The following is a 22,250-nucleotide window of genomic DNA, read 5'->3' on the forward strand; positions in this document are numbered from 1 at the left end:
TGTGCCCTGAAGCAATTCCTTTCCAAATTGAAGCAGAGTACCAAGTTCCCGTGCTGATAAGGCACAGATTTTAAGCTTCATAATAATACATTAAGCCATTAAAATAACTTGGGTATTATGAAGGGACCCTGAATCCTACCTTCCTCATTGAGTGATTAAAATTATCACTTAGCTGAACTGTGTAATTTTACATTTATTTACTCAACAGTAAAACTGTGAACCCTTTTACTCTGCAGTATGCCAGGAATTTTCAGTGAGAATTGTCTGCACATTTTTGACCTAATTATAGGAGAAAAGCTCAAAGCTAAACTTGCAAATGAAAACTGCTTTTCTTTTAGCCATTTTCTTCAGAACTTTATGAACTCGTAATGCTAATTTTAACTTTTATCAAAACAATTTCACATTTCTATAATGTTTCTCATGTATGGCAGTGCAAAGTTGTCGAGTAGGGGGGAACAGAAAGGTTAGGCTGAAGACCATGGCTGGAGAAGACTTTTAAAAACAGGGAGGGAGATCACAAGGCCGAGTGAATTAAGGATCAAGTTCCAGAGGACAGGGGTGTAATGTTTAATGGAGAGACTGCCAATGGTGTAGTGGGGGAGGCAAGGAGCTTGTCTACACAAATGAGGGTGAGTTCCCGGAGGAATCTAGGGTGGAACTCTTGAAGAGACAAAGAGCTTTCATTTATATAGCACTGTTCACATCTGCAGGATGCCATAATGCTCTTTACAGCCAATTAATTACTGCTGAAGTGTAGTCATTAATGTTGGTAAGCAAACGTAGCAGTCAAATTGCAAAGCACAAGGTTCCACAAATAGCAATGAGATGAATGAACAGTTAATCTGTATTTCATTTTTAGTGCCGGTTGAGGGTTAAATGTTGTACGGGACAATGGGGAACTACGCTGCTCTTTTTGAATAGTGCTGCTGGATCTTCCTTTTTATGTCCACCTTGAATGGCAGACAGAGACTCAGGTTAATGTCTCATTCAAAAGTTTGCACCTCCGACAGTGCAGCAGTCCCTCAGTACCACACAGTGTCAGCCTGGATTACATGCACATTCTGTGCAGATGGGCAATGGGGGTGGAGAGTGATAGGACAGCGAGATATTGCAAAGATGAGAACAGAGGTTGTAGCATGTGGATGAGTTGTAGCTTGCAGAGGGTGGATGTAGCTGGAGAACCTTTGATAAGTTAAGCCTTGACATCATAAAAGCATGGATCCGGTTTCAGCAGCATTGAGAGGTGGGGGCAGGTGGAGTAGGAATACAACACATTCTACTAATTTATTAAAACCTGAGTTACTTTTTCAAAGCTTTATTTAAAATCTCATTTAATGGAAGAGAAAAGTCACATTCTTTATCAAGGAATAAAAGGTTGGATCGTGGAACATACATGGCAGTAACTCTCGGTCTGCTGTTTCAGTGCAGCTGGGATATGGATAGAAAAGATGACCTTTCTCCAAGGGATATGGGATCATTCGAAAAGCTGAAAGTAGAACAGTAACACAGATAAGATACACGGCATTCACTGTAATATACCACAGATGTTCCAGCAATGCAGCAGTCTCTAGAGTGAGTGACTCTCTCCTTGCAAGATCCTGGGTATTAGCAATTACGGTAAAATAAATGGTTCTAGCTTTAAATGACTGACCCTCAGACAAGGTGAGCTTGGTATGTGCCACATGTGTCTGAGAGTAGCTGAACATTAGAGTTAATATTACCTAAAATGTGGAGTTAATCACAACACCAAAATCAGTTACTGTGTATGTTAATTCTCTTATCATTCCTCAAATTGTCTTGCACTGTTGTGCAGCACCTATGTTTTAACTTAATCCAGTTTCCTGTGGTCTATATTGAGGGTGTCCAAACCGCAGCCTGCATTCTTCACTTCATGTTTTCTAACAGCCCACCAAATAGCTGGTTCAAGAAAAGCCTATTAGTGGAAACCACTGATCTTTGAGCGCAGAATGAAAAGTAACAAATCGGATGGCCAGCGATGCTGGCTCTTGCAGTAAGAACACAACAGGCCCACATGCATCTCTCCCTCCAGTCAGAGCCAGTCTCAGGCATTCATGGGACTTATAGAGTTCCAGAGGAACAGTCAGGAAGTGAAGGAGAGAGAGAGGTGAACCAGAGAAAGGCAACCAAAATTTAATATAAGGATGGAGGGAGAGTGTGCAAGAGCGAGAGAGAGCAAAGAGAGGGAGGGGTAGGGAGGAAGAGACATAGACATACAAAGACACAAAGGTACTGTGGTTTAACAGGCAAAAATGCAAAACAGTACAGCTGAGTCTGAAAGAATTGCATATTCAATTCCCAAATTTCATGATCATTGATCAGTCACAGCTCATTCCTAAATTGTGGCACATAGATTTGGTTCACTACCTCAAAATTTTGCATGCAGATCAGAGAATCCAAACTCTACTTGTGTCTTCATGTTAAGAACATTGGGTTGGAGCTGCGAATTCTCCCAATGTTGGCTTTTACACCCCAAGTATCACATGGTGAAGTCATCAACACACTCTACCAGACAGCAAGATGAGGGTTCACTTCATCATTTTCCCCTTAGCCCTGGAAAACTGCTAGACAACTTCACCCAGAATTTAAATGCATGTTTAGATGGAGCAAAGAATGGATCATTATGAGTCAGTACACTTACATACAGGGAGTCAGCGACTTTAGACAGGCCAAGATGGATAAGCAGGCAGGAGGAAGCCAGTGTGGTGGCAGTAACATCATCTGCAAACGCTCCCAAAGCCAGATTGCCACATCTCTCTCAAACATTTCAAAGTAATTCACATGTAAAAAATTACAATGTCCTCACAGCAATCACTGCACTTCTAATACAGCCTGTTATTTTTGCACACAGCAAGATCCCACAATTTGTTTTTTGGGTGACATTGATTGAGGGAAAGATGATAGCAAGAACAGGAGAAGTAATGCTCTTCTTCTTAAACAATGACATGGTTTCTTCAACAGCCACCTAAATTACTAGGGCAACGTCATATCCAAAGAATAACAGCACCAACCAAACTGAATTCCATCAGGCAGATGTTAACCTGCGCTGTTCTTGCCTGATAATGCTTGAGGCGCCCTAAGTGGGAAGCATGCCATTCCCTAGGACTAATATTCTCATTTAATAAATAAAAAAGTTCACCAATTAATGGACACAAACTGTGAAAAATCTACATAAACTTCCCTTCTCATTGCCTCATGTATTAACTTAAGCAGTTCTACATCCAGACACAAATTACAACAACTTTCAAACCTGCGACCTCTATCACCTAAGGCAAGGGCAACATATGTATGGGAACACCACAAGTTCCCCTCCAAGTCCCACCATCTTGACTTGGAATTTTATCACTGTTCCTAAATCCTGAAACTCCCTCCTCTACACCACTGTGGTGAGTACCTGTGGAGGTTCAGTATGTTCAAAGTAGGGGTCAATAGATTTCTAGATACCAATGACACTAGGGGATATGGGGATAGTGCGGGAAGATGGCATTGAGGTAGATTACCATCCATGATCTAGTTAAATGGCAGAGCAGGCTCGAGAGGCCGAATGGCCTACTCCTGCTCCTATGTTCCTACGTGGACTGTAGCAGTTCAAGGCGGCTGCTCATCACCACCTGTTCAAAGGCAATTAGGGATGAGCAATATAGGCTGGCCTTGCCAGTAATGCTCATATCCCAAGAATGAATGTTCTTTAGCAAAGAAAAAACATCCTGACGTACTTTACAGCACACCATACTAATGAAAATATTAAGTGTGGTGGATTTTCAGGAGGGTCTTAAAAAAGAGGTGGGAAATGAGGAATTTAGGAAAGTGATTCCAGACTAATAACCCTAGCAGGCAGAAAGCACAGCTCCCAATGGTGGAGTGATGTGAAAAAGGAATGCACAACAGGTTGGAGTGAGAGGACTAGAAAAGTTGTGAGAAGAGTTATGGGGCTGGAGGAGGTTACAGAGACAATGAGGGCAAAACCATAGAGGGATTTAAAAACAAGGATAATATTTTAAGATGCTAGGGCAAAGGGAGCCAATGTTGGACACAAATCAAAATGAAAGGTCTCTTCAGACAAAATGTTTCCTTTTTCTTTCAGATACTGACTGATCTGTTCAGTATTTTCAATAATCACTCTTTTCTCTGTACATCTATCTTTTAGAGTCTGGTTTACAACTGGTACTGACTGGACATATGAAGCTCAATGTGGGAATCAACTGAAGCATTTTGGGATACACTGCAAGGTAACTGAAGAAATGGTTTGATTTTCCAAATCTCAGGAGCCCAGTTAAAACCCAGCTAATGCATTGACTTGTACAATATATTCACCCAGACTTATGGAGACAAATTTAATTTGAGCGAGTATTTGGTGGTTTCTTATGATAGAGGGAAAATCTGGACTTAAATTTTGTAAATAGCCATGTTATAGACCAATCAGAATGTAAAAATACACCCTTCTAATTTTTCCACTGAACAGAAATATATTTCAATCAATTCACATGTATATACCGAAACGGCAGCTAAAGCACATCGGACAGAATGCATCTGTTAGCACATACTAAACACCTCCTAATAAACCTAATCCATTCCAAAGAAACCCCTCAAGCTTTTACAGCCCCTGATTACCAGTCATTAAGATTGAAAAGAAACGGCAATGAAATTTGCATTCTAAAAAAACTCACCATCTAAAACACAATTACCTACCCTCCCATCACCCTGCCAGCTGAACCTACCTTTAATCAAATTTCTGAGGCCCATGTTTATAGTGCCCTTGGGCTTTGTGTACAGGAAGGAAACAGAAGTGTGTTTATATGAAGAAGAGTGGTAGAAGAATGTTTAGGTGCTGATGGGACCAAATGAGCATCAGGGGTTTATGATGATTTATTTACAAAAAAAAGGTGGAGAGGTGAGTGATTGGTGAGAGATCGTGAAAGCAGCTTTTAGGTATTGTATCGTCTCAGCTCTTCCCCCACCCCACAGAAGTCATTAGATTGTTTAAAATGGGATTCGTTAAATATTGTGTTAAGTAGGATTTTGTTCAAATTTACTTCCTTCTGATGACATGTCATCATCACTGGCCGAGAAAACGCATAATGAGGTCCAATTTCACCCCCAGTATAATATGCTATTCAAAGAAAAGCAGGGGTGTTCTCTCCAGTGTCCTGGCCAATATTTATCCTTCAATCAACATCACTAAAACAGCTTATCTCCTCATTACTGTTAGCAGGACCTTGCGATGTGCAAATTAATGGACGTGTTTCATTACATTACTACAGTTCAAAATTACTTCAGTTGCTATAAAGTGTATTGGGACCTCCTCAGGTCATTAAAGATATTTTAAAAATGCAAGCTCTTTCTTTTCGAACTCTAGCTCTATGCATATCTTCAGGTCTATGAAAAAGGATCCCATGGCATTATTTATAACAGAGCAGAAAGTTCTCCCAGTGTCCGGGCCAATCATTCCCTCAAACAACAACACTAATTTGTTTCATTCCTGTTTGTGGGGTTTTACTGTTTGTAAAATGACCATTAAGTTTGCCTACATAATAATGGAAAATGGACTTCAAAGCAATTAATGGTGGTGCACTTTAAGGCATTTGAGACATGCGATAAGTTGCTATATAAATGCATGTCTTTTGCTCATTATGTTACGATTGGTAGGAAGTCAACAATAATGTCCTTCCTTTAGTGGCTGAGGCAGCCTTTGGTTCAGTGGAGTGGTCTCTCTCGGAAGTACTCGCCAAGGTTATGCAGTCTGGAGGAAACTTGTTTTGGTGGATCTCCTTCTGCAATGTTTATTTCTCACTGATTCATGTCCTTTGTGAGATCAGCATTTATACACGGTGGGTCTTCTTGAATACTATGGCATTTCAGAGGGTAAAGAATCAACCACACAAGTGTGGGACTGGAATCATGTATAGGCAAGACTGGGTAAGGAAGACAAGTTTCTTCTCCTGTACGACATTATGGAAACTAGATGGGTTTTTATGACAATTGCCGTCACTTTTACATGTACCACATTTTTATTTGCGGATTTTGATAACAGAATTAAAATTCTCAGACTACCATAACGAGATTTGAACTCAAGATCACTGGGTTATTAGTCCAGTCACTATTGCAGTAACATAACTACTACCCATACTTTCATCCTCATTACCAATAGGATTTATCACCAATAATGTGTTGAGGAGCATTGGACAGGGTTTGTAGATATTTCTCATCCAGCCAACCTCCCCTTCCTGCAATGCCTAGCAAAGCCTTTTCTGGAAGTTATGTACTTCCCCAGATACCCGAGGAGCTCAAATGGCAGGCTGGGATCATCAAGTATCTCTTTATTCATCTGCACCTATCTGAATCAGCTTTCGTCCTTTAGTCTTCCCCAATGCATTCAGCAGTTTGGTCACTTCTCTGGCTAACAGTAGCCTAGTGGTTATTCTACTGGACATGCAACCTAGAGATCATGAGTAGAACATGGAAAGCAAGACTAATATTGATAGCCTTCGACATGGAGCTACTGCTGGCATAGGCATAATGGGTCGAACATCCCTGTAGTACAGAAATTCTGATAACTCTATGTTGGTTTTATCAGTATTTTTGCTTCCTAATTCAAAGAAAACATATACAAATCCACAGATAAATTGCAACCTCATAAATATTGCCATTAAAATGCAAACAACCAACTAGGCTGGTATGAAAAGCAAGACACTGCTCACTATTTTTTGAAACCAAATAAAGGTCTCAAAAGCCTTGATCAAGCTATTCCCCTCAACAAATCTCCCAATAGAGAATCACATGCTAGAAAATAATCACATCAGACAGAAGTTTAGAACTCAGGGAAACCCTTCACATTCCAGTTAATCTTCATTACAAAAACAGCATGAGTCTTGGAGTGTTCAGACCATCCAATTAAACAAGATCACATGAAAATCGCTTTGAATTAGGTTAGTGAGCTTTGACACGAACAGCAAAAGGATACTTACTGCCTTCCCACGTACAGTGCAATAGGTTAAGGGCCCCCTCTACCCTCTTCCAGTGTTGAAGGTGAAAGAAAGCATATGCTATTGCTTCACTGTCTCCCCGCTTCAGAATGTGTTCTGGAGGCAAAATTAAACTTTTCATTTCTAGTAAATACTGAGGGGGAAAAAATGGGAAAAGATAAAAAAAACTTATTAGTTGTTTAAAAAAATCAAAATAGTAAACATCAAAGCGTAATCACCTTTAAATATATGGGGACAGGAGGGATTTTTTTTAAACTGATTGGTGGTATTAGGAAGCTTAGCTTCAAAAGACATGGAGCATTAGGATTAAAATTTATTTTTGCTAATTTCTCATACCATGTGCAATTCCCTCACCACCCCACTCCACACCACACCGCCCCCCCATACAAATTAGACAATTAGTGTATTTTTGATATGATCTGAACTTTACTTCAGTAAGAAATTAATGTATTTAAGTTGTGAAACATTCCCATTCTTCCTTCCCCCATCCCATTTGTGAACCTGTCACTCTTTCCCACTCTCCCTCATTCCCACCTCTCCCTTTCATGAACCATTCCCATTCCTCCCTCCTCTTCCATTCTTCAATCTTTCTCACTGCTTCTCCTTTTCCTGTTCCAGAAGCTTTCACTCCTCCCTCCATAGAGGCTCTGGGTTGCCAACAAGGGCCACATTGTGCAGAGGAATTGATAATTCCTAACCCCGTCCTCATGAAACACAGCACAACATCAGCGACATGAAGAGATGCACAGCCCTGTAAATGTGATTCCTGGTGCACAATCACCCAGCAATAAGTTCGACTTCCACAGATTTTGTTGTCCATACTTGCAATTATAAGTTGTGATACTTTACATTATAAAGTTAGACCTAAATTTGACAAATCCTATAACCTTTGAGTACAAGTCAAAAAACCTATGGCAACGTGGGCAATGATTCCAGTCCCCATCTGTCAGCTGAACTGATTCTTAGGAAATCCAAGAGATGTAAATGTGTTACCAATTTCCATACTAAAGCAAAGACTTTGAGGCTCATGAGCTTTACAAATTATATGCACGTGGGAATGTAAAGTTTCAGTGGTCCAGAATGTTTAGAGAATGGTACAATGTTTAAAAAACATTGCATTTATGTAGCACTTTTTACAACCACCAGACATCTCAGTGCTTTACAGTCAATGAACTACTTTTGAAGAAAGTCACTGCTGTAATGTAGGAAACATGACAGCCAATTTGCACACAACAAGCTCCCACAAACAGATTTGTGATAATGACCAAATAATCTGTTTTTCTGATGTTAATTGAGGGATAAATATTGCCCAGGACAGCAGGGAATAACTCCCCTGCTCTTTGAAATAGTGCCATGGGATCTTTCACATCCATCGCAGAAACAGGGCCTCAGTTTAAAGTTTCATCTCAATGACAGTACAGTGCTCCCACAGTACTGCACTGGGTGTCAGCCTTGATTGTTTGCACTTGAGTCCTGGAGAGGGGCTTGAACCCAGAACCTTGTGACTCAGAGGCAAGGGTGCCATCAACTGAGCCACACCTGACACAATGTGTATACTTATAAGTACAATGTTTTAAGTGACAGTAATACACTTCTAACTTTTTAATCTTTGCAGATAAAAGCTCTGACCCAGCCCCTCCTTCAACAAAGTTTGCATTTAAACACCATGCAGATTTCCTCCTTGCATCAGTCTCCCTCCAGCACATCCTGTGCCAGAGTTCCATATTTCAACAACAATCTGCATAAATAAAGTACTCCTAACTTAGCTCCACAATCCCTTGATGACAAATTTAATTTGATTCCCCCTGGTCATTACACTAACTCTCCACTTTGCGGAAATAACCTCTTCTTATTGACTCTATCAAGTGTCATTAAAACTTTGATTAAAAACTCCACTGTCATTAAAATCATCCTCACTGTGTCAAAACTGCTGTTACAATAATCTAAAAGTGAACAATAAAACTGGCAATGCTGCAAATCTGTAACGAGAACAGAAAATACTGTCAATCAGCCAGCTTCTGTAAAAAGAAATTAAAGGTTAATAATTTGGGCACGCAATCTACATCAAACTGCTTTTCCTTTTTTAATCTGACATTACAATCTCTCTTTCAGCATGCGGCAAGTTTTGGGGACAAGGTTCTTCTAAATGATGGCTTTAAAGGAAGCAGAGGGAATGGCATAGCGGAAACAGGGACGATTGAGAGAGCAAAACATGCATTTACAGACATGTATTTGCATACCCTCAAAATATCCCAAAGCACTAAGGCTGTTAAATAGCCAATTAACAATTTTTGAACTCCAGCACCGTTGCAATGTAGGAGACACCCAAGCCAACTTTCTCACAAAAAAGCTTCGCCAACAGCAATGAAAATAATGTGTTTCAGTGAAGTTAGCTGAAGCATAAATGTTTTTGTCAGGGCACTGGGAGAACTCCCCTGCCCTTCTTCAAATAGTAGTGCCATGGGAGCATCCAAAAGAAGCACCTCTAAGTGTAGCACTCCCTCAGTACTGCACTAAAGTGTTAGTCTGGATTATGTCCTCAAGACTCTGTGGCAACCTTCTGACAACTGAGTAAAGGCTGACAACATTTTACTAGCATATTAGGTGCCATTCATCAGAATGTAACCAAGGGTGCCTCTAAGAAGGACGACCTTCGCATCAATTCCACCTTAGAGGCTGCTGAGAGCACAAAGATTTAGATGTATGCTGGGGTCACAATGGGCAACACAGACTTGATACCAAATCCATGCTTTAGCATCTGTGGTTCATTAAAAGGTGTCTAACTTCTATGCAAAAGGCAAAGTGTATCAAAAATGCTGTGGCATCCTTTGTTTGGAGACCAAAACTAAAGTTATAGGATATGTGCAGCACTGTCTGGTACAATACTTGCCCCAAAACCACCGACGAACCAGGGTGGGGAGGGTGTTATTGGCTGAGACTATTTTGCAGCCTCCATACAGTTTATTATTAGATTACATACACATAGAAAGTACAACACAGAAACAGGCCATTCAACCTAACTGGGCCATAATGGTGTTTATACTCCATCTGAGCCTCCACCCATTTTGCCCCTGTATCCTCAAAAAATACATCAAGCCTCCTCTGAAATGCATGTTTCAACCACTCCAATTGACAATGAATTCCATATTCTCATCACTCATCTCCTGAATGATTTGATCTGCTAGGGACTAATTTTTATTTATGCACCGTCTCCTTTATCTGGATTCAACCACAAATGAAAAGTTTCTCTACCCAATTAAACTCTTGCATAATTTTGAAGACATCTTTCAAGTCTCCTCTTACATCCTCACCAGGCTCACAACCTCACTACTCTCTCAATCATCTCTGACCCACTTTGACTCGTGCAGATTTCACACAGCCCCTACCCTCAGTAGTTGTGCACGAGTTCAATCCTCAGCAATTACACACATTTCCAATTTAAAAGGAGCACAGGTACGAGGCCCAGGAGCAGATGCCACCCAACCTTTCACTCAGAGCAGAAACTAGCAAAAGAGGTTCCAACTGAATTCTTCCGCTATACAAAGGACCTTCTTATCTTCAAAGAAAATCAATTAGACACAAGTTTTGGCATTGTTAGAAACATGAATTAAGGCAGCTTGCTCACTATTCACAAGTTCCAAATCAGTATGCACAGGTCATCAGCAGGTTCCCCCCCCGCCATTCATTCTCAAACTGTGGATATCATTGGCCAGGCTGGCATTTACCACCCATCCCTAAGTTGCCCTGAGAAGGTCTTCCCTGTGCCTGCTCCTTGAATCATGTCATCTTGTTCTTCACAGCAGCAGTTTTAATACTGGACTGGAGTCAACTAGAGGTCAGGCCAGATAAGGACAGTAAAATCACTTCCTGTAAGGACATTAATGAACCAGTTGGGCTTTTGCAGCAATCCAACAGCTTCATGGTCACTTTTACTGAGACCAGCTTTTTATTTCTAGATTTATTTATTTATTTTATTCTTTTAAACTGAATCCAAATTCTCAGACTTCCATGGAGAGAACTGAACTAGTGTTCTCTGGATTATCAGTGTCAATGTTGTTTAGTCACATTTCTGTGAAGCTTCTTGGGATGATTATCTACATTAAAGGTGTAATTTTAACTGCATTAAAGGTCTGTATAAGGCACTGTCAACACTGAAGTGGAGTTGATGTCAAATTCAGTCATGATCTTGAGTGACACAGCAGGCTCTGTGGGCCAAATGGCCTACTCCTGCTCCTATTCCTTATGCTCTACAAAGGCGATATTAGGAGAGGTGGTCAAAGAAGTAGGTTTTAGAGGAGGAGAGTTTAGGGAGGGAATTCCACAGCTCAGAGGGAACTTTTGTCTATAATCACACTCTAGTCTATCATTCATAGCATCCAAATAGCCAGTGAGTAACGATTCATTGTCGTGGTCTTCACAAAAAGACAGTAGCCGCACAAGACGACTGAAGGAGGCACGAAATTTCAGGATCATTTATTTCTAAAAATATACACACAATTCGCTGTTTCAATTTGCAATGTTTCTTGACACCATCTCTAAATGTTAGAGACTGGGTTGAGTTAGAGGGATGCTCACCTGAACACACTTCTGTCAAATATTGCTCAGGGGAATGGGGGAGGCAGGGGGAACAGACGCGGCAGCTCCGAGCAATATGTCTTGTTTTGGGAAATGTCACAAACGATAGGATTATTTACTAATCCGTTTTTCACACTGAGAAGTTTTCAGATTCATTTTCTGAAGGAATGCACTCAAGGTTTCTTAGACCCCCTTTAGATAAAGTAGATTTACTGCCTCAGTAGGTTCCCTTGGAGCATTAAGACCTACACTCTGGTGGCTAATACTGACGCTAATCCTGGTTAATCCCCCTTCAGTCTGTTTTACAGAGCAAGGATCACTGGCGGACATTAAGTTGTTGTGGGAAAGCTTGCCTGAATGCCTGACCTCTGGTCTGACTCCTCACCTGCTCTCCAGTGCTTGTGGCTTTGACTGTATTATGCCATTTTCTTGAGAACGGAAGCCAAAGAAAACTCATACATTTGGTTAATTAGGTGCAATTGTGCAAAAAGAAAATAAAGCACCCGGGTGAGGTGATTTTGGAACATTTTTTTTAAAAATGTATTAGTTCTCTCTCAAGAGTCCTATCATAGTAAAAAAAATGTACTTCAATCCCTGAATTATTAACGCTACAAGAATGTCAATTTTACAGTGACTGATTTAATCAGGAGCAAAAACACATTCAGAGATCACATGACAAAAGGGGTTCCAACTGGAAACACTTAGAAGTCTCGCAACATTGCATGTATATATTTAAATGCAAGAATTTATCTTTCTCTTTTAAAACAAAATTTTAAACTTCTCTCTCATATAAGCTCTTTTTCCCCTAAAGGCGCAGGGAGGTGGGACACTGTCTGATCCTGTCTTTGGCTAAAGATGTGCAGCGCTTGATCAGTCATGCACACCGTGATTTCGCTCTGCAATTAGCTTTCTCTGCTTACAATGTAATTGAGAGAGATGAGCACACACAGTACAACACTGGGATAAACACAGACCCCTCAAGGTTACAGTCATTCATATCTACTTAATGAAACAGCTGTATTTGCTAAAGATTAGAGACACTCAAATCCACACTCTGACTCTCAAGGCTGATGCTTCCATTATTTTATACCTTATTACCACAGATGGCTAAAGCCACTATAAGGGGCTCCAAAAGGCCACTTCTCCTGACCTCCTACATAGTGTTATTTTCACATCCTTGAAAAGTCAGTGATAAATAGACATATAGTTTAGGAGGAAGAGGAAAAACAACTCTGAGGGAAAACTGGGTGAGATATTGTGTCGGTGAGTTATGTTCTTCCATTGATGTGAGCAGTAGGGTTTCTTATTACTTGTCCCTTCACAATTCAATTTTTTTCTCCCACAATTGTCACTGTGCCCCTTTTAATGTGCAACAGATATAAGGGGCTGTGTCATGAAACTGGTATTTTGCCAGTAGTACAGAACAAACTCTAACCAAATCAGCGGCATCCAATTTTCCTATCCACTGAATATTGGCTTGAACCAATTTTATCAGCCATACAGTAGAAGTACCCATTACTGAAAACTGGAAGGGTTCACTACCACAGATTCATCACACTGAGTTGTGATAAGGAGCAAGAATGATAAGGAGAAAGACATCGACTGCCAGCTGAGGCACCATATTATGAAAAGGATAAGCAGTCACTGCAGAGGATGGAAAAAATGATTCACAAAGAGACCAGAACTGAAACGATATACCCATGAGGAAAAATTAAACGGGATGATGCTCTTTTCTCTGGAGAAGGGAAGGCTGAGGGGTGACCTGATAGAAAACTTTAAGATTATCAAAAGTTTTGATGGGGTAAATGTAGAGAAATGTTTCCACTTCTGGGGAAGACTAAAACTGGAGCTCATAAATAAATAATAGTCACTACTAAATCCAATAGAGAATTCAGGGTGGAAAGCATTACTACAAGGGGTAATAGTGACAAATAGCATGAATGCATCTAAAGGGTAGCTAGTTAAGCACATAAGGAAGAAAAGAATGGAGAAATATACTGATAGGGTTGGAAGAAGAGATGGGAAGAGGCACATTTGGAGCATAAACATCATATACCAGATGGGCTGAATGGCCAGTTTCTGTGCTGTAGATTCTAACTAATCAGAGGACTGCTGGTGCCCTGAGAATCCCCAACAGGGAAGAAGAGGAAAAAACACTTGGAAAAAAAAATGATGGAAGAAAGGGAAAAGAACAGAAGACATTGGGACAAAGTTCTAACAGATGTTAATTTAAAATTATTGTACTGCACCCACATGGAAGGGAAATAAGCAGTGCGCATTACTGCATGAAAGGAAAGCTTGCTTAGGACAGTAATAGTGGAATACATTTTCCCCAATTAGTAACTACTTCGCAAAGCCAATTACAGCCCTGATCATAGCCTCTACGTTACAGTAGTTTACCACATTAGCTATAAGCGTTATGGGGAACATAATATAAACTCTCTGTAGCCTTCTTCCGTGCTTTAATTTCTATGATTCTTCAAAATAAAATAAGGCAGGTTAACTAGTAGAATAACATATTCATGAATTCTTTCAAAAGGGATGCCAGGAAAAATGTGAATGTCCTAAATCTGAAATAAAAACATTAAACGTCGCCAGGTCAGTCGATCAGGGTCCAAAAAAAGATAGGTTAACAATTCAGGATAGAACTATTCAATAGAACTTGAGCAATACAGACCAACTCACCATCCATTCCCTGCACTGTCCATGTTTATGCTGCTCTCCAAATACACCTGGACATGTCAAATCCCCTCCGCCAGCCATAAACTCTGCAAGGATCATCCCAACAGTACAGACTGATGGGTCCACTCTGAGGATTTCTCTAACAGTACAGACTGATGGGTCCACTATGAGGATTTCTCAAACAGTACAGACTGACGGGTACAATGGGAGGATTTCTCGAACAGAGTGTACCTATCAGTATTTGGTTTAAGGATTTCTCTAACAGTATTCACTGATACACTCTGCAAGTGTTCGTATAACAATGCAGAGTGGTCTCTGTGCTTTGTAAAAGATTCCTTTTCCCCATCTGAGGTCAGCAGAAAATGATCTTGAACCTCAGGAATTCTGTGAAGAGATTGTTCAAAATTCAAGAGAACAACATTCCATTCAACAGATATCATTTCACCTTCCCAAAAGCCAATGGCTCAGCAGGGAAGCACAGCTTATGGTGTGGTTCTGAGCCATAAAAAATTGGTGGGTTCAGCGTTTCATTCGCAGCCCGTGCTGAGCTCAGTCTGGACAATAATTGGGGTGCTACAAATAGCCACTGCACCTCTGAGTTGGGAAATGGGAGGTGAAAAAGTCAGCCAAAACCCCCATTCTTGATGACTACCCTGTGACCATCCAGGTGGTCACAGGATGAGGACAGGCTACTTACTGTAGTGTAGTGGTTATGTTACGGGACTAGTAATCCAGAGAAACTGAGTTCAAATCCCATCATGGCAGTTTGAGAATTTGAATTCAGCTTAAAAAGCTGGTATTAGTTTTGAAAAAAGGGTGGCACACAAGAGTTGAAATAACACAACTGTTTCACTGCCGTCCTTTACTGAAGGAACTCTATTGTCCTTACCAGGACTGGCCTATATGTGACTCCAGTCCCACAACAACATGGCTGACCTTTAACTCCTCTCTGAATCGACACCAAATCAATGCAACTAGTGCTGGACAATAAATGTCAGCCTTGCATACCCACATTCTGGAAAATGAATAGAAAAAATATTGGGCTGTGCTGGCTTCCCTTACAATTGATCAGCACGCCAGTGCTTGCTCATCCAGGCTCCCACAAGAGGTATAGTCACTTTCCTAGACCCAAGCAGAAATCCAGTTGTTCAGAAAGGGAAAGGGGTGAAAATATGGGAACAAAAAAAATATTCTTTTTACCTTCTCCCATAGCTGCAGGAAAAAAGTGGGAACACTTGAAACTCCTCGCGTTTAGCTCCTCCTACGTGACCTTCTGATTACAATGTATTCAAATTTTATGCAATTGTTGAGATTTTTGAAAGTCAGGCCAGAGATCAAAGCACCCTCAACTATCATCTACAAAGCAATCAATACTTGTGCAATGCCCTGCGGTAAATTGACAGCCCAAAGAGAATTATTTGATCTTTATCCATCCAGTCACTAATAGCTTCCAGCTTTGGCTCGCTATAGAGGCAAGGGCCTATGAACCATCAGCTTTGAAGGTCCACTACGCAAAAGCCAGCAAACATACTCAGTGCACAGATCAAAACAATTTCAAATTGTGCAGAATTCTACACTCACAGATGTTCTCCAAAAGTGTAAAAAATGGTTTAAAAAATTAATATCCAAACACATTAGGAGAGGATTGAGTTTTACAAGCATGGACCTTGTGTTTTCTACTTGGCTTGGTGCTCTTACTAAGCCACAGGAGCTTCTGGGAAAAGGGACCCTTTAAATCTCTGGATGTGAATTAGAATCAGGTGTGGTTCTAATGCAGAAATTAGAGCCATAACACAATAATTGGGCTGGATTTTGTGCAATCTTTTGGCTTACGTTCGAAATCTAACGATGGTCAAAATCTGTGCAAACTCTACAGTGGTAGATTTCGAATCAAATCTTTTTTTGAAAAGATCAACCCTTGCTAGGATGTCATGAAGTAAGCAGAAAAGCTAGCTTTAACTGCTTACAGACTTTTCTTTCCTACTCCTCACAATGTGGCAGGCTTCCATTTCTTCTCCACCCTTGGCTCCCACTACCACAAGTCATACCCATGACACCTTCCGGCGACCACACCCATGCCCCCAGCTAGATTGCTCTTAATCCAGCAGGCGAGGGGGGAATAATAGACACCCTGGAGAACTTTTCCCTCCCTTGGTCAGAGTTAAGCAGCATGATCATTTCCCGTTTTTACTTGCTGCCATTATGGTTAACACAAACAAAATGCACCATCCCTCGGTCCATGGCCCTGAAGTGATGTTGGAATTACTGAATTTTACAGCTCACCGGAGGCCATTCGGCCCATTGCGCCTGTGCTGCTTCATTGAAAGAATGATTCCACCCCACTCTTTAACAGTAGCCCTGTAAATTTTCTCCCCTTCAAGTGTTTATCCAATTCTCCTTTAAAAGGTACTACTGAATCTGTTTCACCACTTTTTCAGGGTGTGGTGTCCTGATCATAACAACTTGCTGCAAAAAAATTCTTCTCTTGTTCTTTTGTCAATCATGCTAATTGAGCGTTGATGCCCATGTTGTTGTTTTGTCGGCTACACTGGCATCACCAGATTAGTGTCACTCTTAAATCAGCAGAGAAATGCATGACACAAGTTAAGCAATCTACATTATTATTCACTGCGCAGAATTTCAAGGCAAGTAGGTTGAAGTCACACATCAACTGTCGGATAAAATGTTCAGTTCACATTTTGAGCTGCAAACACATTTTGATGCTCTGCAAATAATTCTACTTATTTTACTGCAGGGCATCTCACTTGCAAAACCAGAAAGCCAAAAAGAAAGCCAAAGCTTGTAAAATTAAATCTTTCCTGATGTGCTCAGACACTGCCCATGTTTTACCTAATATTTGCATTGTACAAAAATGACCGAATGGAGTATTATACAAGGCGGAATAGTTTAATGAAAGCCATGAAGATTAATTGTGCTGACTTTTGCGTGGTGTAACTTTAAAGCTGATGGATTGTTAGGTGCTTGCCTGTTTAGAACAAACTGAACCTGGAAGCTATTAGTGGCTGGATGGATAAAGATCAAATAATTCTCTTCAGACTATCAATTTGCCGTTGGTCAGTGCGCTAGTTGAGGAGCAGCAGAGTCCAGCTTAATCTGAGGCACAGGTGCTGGCAACCCTATTGATGTTGAGCCCCAGCTCCCGCTGTGACCACCACGCAGTGGATTACTCCACCCACTTCAAAAATAAGGCAAATCATGCAAGGGATTTGTGACTCACAACGAATACAAGGAAAACCATCACCACTGAAATGAATGTTTGCCTCCAGCAGTATCATGAAAGCGGCACTGCTTTCCCCAAACAGTTTCACAGCTGGATTAACTAAGCACCTTGTAACCACGTGGAGACAAAATCCTTTTCATCCAAAACAGTTGCAGCAATGGTATTTTGCTGTTAAGTTACTGAGCAACTCTCTGGAAACTCTCTCTCTCTCTAGCTGCATTCATTCCTTTCTTTTCTACAGAAGCTATTCCAAAACCCAATTGGCGAGACAGCTACAGGAGCAGTTGAATATACTGAAGTGAATGCAAATCTGCCTCACATTAGGGAGCTGAAGAAATTTTCGAAACCAAGAAAAGGGTTAAATAATTATGCCAATGCTACGAATAACATTCAATTACAACAAACCTTTGTAAATTATGGAAATTTATAGCACTGGAGGCCGTTCAGCTCACTCCACCTTGGCTGACTCTTAAAGAGATATCCACTTTGTTCCAGCCTCTTCTCTTACCACCATAATCATGATTAAATATTTACCCATTTCCCTTTCAAAAGCTAATGCGATTTTGCTTGATGTCTGTGTGCAGTTTTGCTCTCCATATTTAAGGAAGGATATACTTGTTTTGGAGGTGGTACCGCGAGGTTCACTAAATCGCTCCCTGGGATGAGGGGGTTGTCCTATGATGAGAAGCTGAGTAAGTTGGGCCTATATTCTCTGGAGTTTAGAAGAATGAGAGGCGATCCCATCAAAACATACAAGATTCTGAAGGGGCTTGATAGGGCAGATGCTGAAAGGTCGTTTCCACTGGTTGGGGAATCTAAAATACGGGGGCACAGTCTCAAGATAAGAGGTTGATCATTTAGGACTGAGAAGAGAAATTACTTCACTCAGAGCTGTGAACCTTTGGAATTCTCCACCTTAGGGTGTTGTGGATGCTTCATTGTTGAATACATTTAAGGTTGGGATAGATTGATTTTTGGTATCTCAGGGAATAATGGAATATAGGGAAAGGGCAGGAAAGTGGAGTTGAAACCCAAGATCAGCCATGATCTTACTGAATGGCAAAACAGGCTCTAAGGGCCATATGGTCCACCCCTGCTCCTATTTCTTGTGTTGTTGTGTATGTCCTAATAGCTCTCAGTAAGTAGATTTTTCTAGCCTCTCCCTTCATTTGGCATTTCCCAGTGTAAGAGTTTTCTCCAATTTGCCTCATCAAAATCCCTCAATTTTAAACACCTCAGAAATATGTCCTCTTCGCCTTCACTGTTCTAATGAAAGGTGAGCCAGTGTGTCTAGTTTCTCCTGATGACTAAAGCCTCCATCCCTGGTATTACCTTAGTGAACATCTTCTGCACCATCTCCACAGCTTTGACATATTTTGCAATGGTAGTTACCCACAAATGGACATATTATTCTAATTGTGACCTAGGATCCCATATGCTCTTTAAAAAAAATCTCACTAACTTCCCCTGAACCTTTTAAAGATCTGCATACCTGAGCCCCTAAGTGTCTGAGTTACCAGGTGCCTAGTTCCACTCTTAAAAATTTCCTCCCCAAAACCCCTCCATATCTCCTTCTCCCTCTCTTTCTATAAGGCTCTCCTTGAGACCCAACTACCCACCTACCCTCTTTTTTGCCTTGACATCTACTTTCCTCACACTTCTGTAAAGTGTCTTGGCATATTTGTAACATTAAATATAACATGTTACTGTTGGTATTAACCCATAATGGAGGAGAGTTTGTATAGTCAACAGAGCCTTTGGTAAAATGGTTATAAATTGGTAAACCAACTCAAATGTATTCATGACTGCTCAATGCAACCTACTCTCACCTGCTACAACACTGTATTAACATAATAAAGAAACTTCACTGACAGATCAAACATATTGACAAGTTGGTTATGACTCATTGTCAATCCCTCATATCAGTAACCCAGCCTCCACACGGCATGATGACATACAAGCAAAACAATAAGAACCTAACAGATAACGAAAAAAACTCATTAAGGCCAAAGCCCCCATCATCCCTGCTAACAATGAATCTTATTTCAGTTATTTCAAATATCCCAACCTGACAACTTACATTAAGGCTGGTAAATGAAAGAACTTTTTTTATTCCAATATTCGCCCTATATTTGCTTCACACATACAGTTTAGTCGTACAACAACGTATGTTTATATAGTGCCTTTAACATAGTAAAATATTCCAAGGCGTTTCTCAGAAGCATTTAAAACAAAATATGACAGAGTCATATAAGAGATATTAGGTCAGATAACCAAAGGCTTGGTCAAAGAGGCAGATTTTAAGTAATATCTTAAAGTAGGAGAGGGGCTAAGAGAAGCAGAGGGATTTAGAAAGGATGTTCCAGAGCTTAGGTCCTGAGCAATGGAAGGCAGGGCTACCAATGAAGGAGCAATTAAAATCAGATATGCTCAAGAGGCCAGAATTAGATGAAGAGATTATCTTATAGTTGTGGAGCTAAAGGAGATAACAGAGATAGGGAAAGGTGAGACCATGGAGGGATCCGAAAACATCGATGAAAATTTTAAAGTCAAGATGCTGTTTGACCGAGAGACAAATGTAGGTCAGCAGGCACAGACATGGGTGACAGGTGAAAGGGATTTGGTGCACGTTAAGATACAGGCAGCAGAGTTTTGGATGATCTCAAGTTTATGAAGGGTAGAATGTGGGAGACCAGCCAGGAGTGTGTTGGAATAGCTATGTCTAGAGGAAACAAAGGCATGAGTGAGGGTTTCAGCAGCAGATGAGCTGAGACAAAGGTAAAGTCAAGCAATGTTACCAGGGATGTAAATACGCAGTCTTAGGATGGCACGAATTAGGTCAGAGGCTCATCTTGGGGTCAAATATGACACCAAGTCTGTGAGTAGGTTGTTGCCTGGGAAAGGGATGGAGTCAGTAGCTAGGGAACAGAGTTCGGAGCAAGGAGCAAAATCAATGACTTCAGTCTTCCCAATATTTAATTAGGAGAAATTTCTGCTCATCCAGTATTAGATGCCAGACAAGTAGTCTGATAATTTAGCAACAGTGGAGGAATCGAGAAAAGCCATAAGCTGCAGTACTAGCCTGAGTTTACATTACCTATCTTGTTTAATACATTATGCACTATATCGATGATTGAAGTGATTGACCAAGCTACCAGTAACCACTGGAGCCCTATCATTTGACAATTATCAGGGCATATTTAGAAGGTAAACTAATAAATAAAAAGCTGGGAAGCAGTTTGCGTTCTGTCAGATTCTAGATAAGCAAGCAGATTTATGTGGATCACATATTTCAGTGCTCATTGTTTCAGCCGTGACCCAGGGGGTAGAATTCACGCCTCAGAGGTAGGTGACAGGTTCAAAATCCACCTGAGTCTCGAGCACAAAATCCAACCCAACCCTCACGTGCTGAGGGAGCGCTGCACTATCAGAGGTGCCATTAATCCAAAGTTCCGTCTGCCCTCTCGATTGGATATCACAACATTATTTCAAAGAACAGCAGGTGTGTCTTCCCTGTTGTACGTAATATTTAACCGTCAACCAACATCATTAAAACAGATGATCTGGTCATCATCACACTGTAGGATTTTGCTGTGCACAAATTGACTGCTGCATTTTCTCCACTGTAACTATACTTAAGCAGCACATAATTGTCTGTAAAACACTTTGAGACATCCTGAATTGGTGAAAGGTGTGTAAATACAAGTCTTAAATTGTGGACCAAACAAAATGAGTGTGTGACCAAGTTAGGCCAGTCATACATTATTGTTGCACTGCACTGTTTACACATTGCATCACCAACTTACATGCTTCTGATGCTGACAAGGATAACATACAAATAAAAGTAAAATCCTGTGGACAGTGGAAATCTGAAATAAAAACAGAAAATGCTAGAAAAACTCAGGTCTGGCAGCATCTGTGGAGAGAGAAAGAGTTAACGTTGAGTCCAATATAACTTAAGTTCTGAAGAAGAGTTATATCGGACTCGAAAAACGTTATTTTCGTTTCTCTCTCCACAAATGTTACCAGACCTGCTGAGTTTCTTCTGCATTTTATGTTTTTACTAAGGATAACATACAGGTCTCCTGCCTCTTACCAGGTACAACTGAAGGTAATTGTCCAAAGGACAAAGCACATAGCCTTCTGCCAGTGAAAAGATCCTAACTTGTGGAACACCCAAACCCTTCATTCTTCACCAGGTTGAATCAACTGGAATTAATATCCAGGACTAAACAGAGCTATTAAACAGATACAAGCCTTTTCCTTGAACAAGCTGTGTACATTATATAGCTGTGACTGCCGGTGTAGAAAACGGTTGAATTGATGGGGGAACATCCTGTAACAGCAGAAAACATTCCCAAAGAACAACTAAATCACAGAAGCTCCCAGGACAGAGGAAGGCCATTCGGTTCAAATTGATCCCGTGTCAGTTCTTGGCTAGAAGCGAGCCTAAACCAATCCTGTTGCCCTGCTCACTCCCAAGTGGCCTGTATCTTTCTCTGTTTCAAATACTTAGCACTTTTCCTGCAGAGTCATAGAACATGATAACATTCAAGGCTATGGACCAAGTGTTGGTAAACGGGACTAGGTAGGTAGGTCAGGTGTTTCTCACGTGTCGGTGCAGACTCGATGGGCCTCTTCTGCACTGTGTGATTCTGTGATGCTAGTGTATTGCAGAGACTCCCTTATAATGATTGGTAGAAACAAGTACAGAAAAATCACTTCAATTACTTAATTAAATGAACTTGAGT

General features: G+C 40.7%; 1 protein-coding gene across 5 annotated transcripts in view; it reads right to left on the reverse strand.

Annotated features, from left to right (window-relative positions):
- LOC144683435 (suppressor of tumorigenicity 7 protein homolog) overlaps nucleotides 1-22,250 on the reverse strand; it is a 153,937-nt gene that overhangs the window by 15,035 nt on the left and 116,652 nt on the right. For 2 of the 5 annotated variants that reach the window (XM_078546439.1, XM_078546442.1), the window contains exons 12-13: nucleotides 6,984-7,134; nucleotides 1,394-1,486 (exon numbers count right to left, since the gene is read on the reverse strand). The exons of 1 other annotated variant lie outside the window; for it this stretch is intronic. In XM_078546439.1, the coding sequence (XP_078402565.1) occupies nucleotides 1,394-1,486; nucleotides 6,984-7,134 (244 nt within the window). The remainder of the gene's footprint in view (nucleotides 1-1,393; nucleotides 1,487-6,983; nucleotides 7,135-22,250) is intronic. 2 more of the 5 variants (XM_078546440.1, XM_078546441.1) reach the window with 2 other exon arrangements.

Source organism: Cetorhinus maximus, chromosome 8 (genome assembly GCF_964194155.1).
Source record: "Cetorhinus maximus chromosome 8, sCetMax3.hap1.1, whole genome shotgun sequence".
Lineage (NCBI taxonomy): Eukaryota > Metazoa > Chordata > Chondrichthyes > Lamniformes > Cetorhinidae > Cetorhinus > Cetorhinus maximus.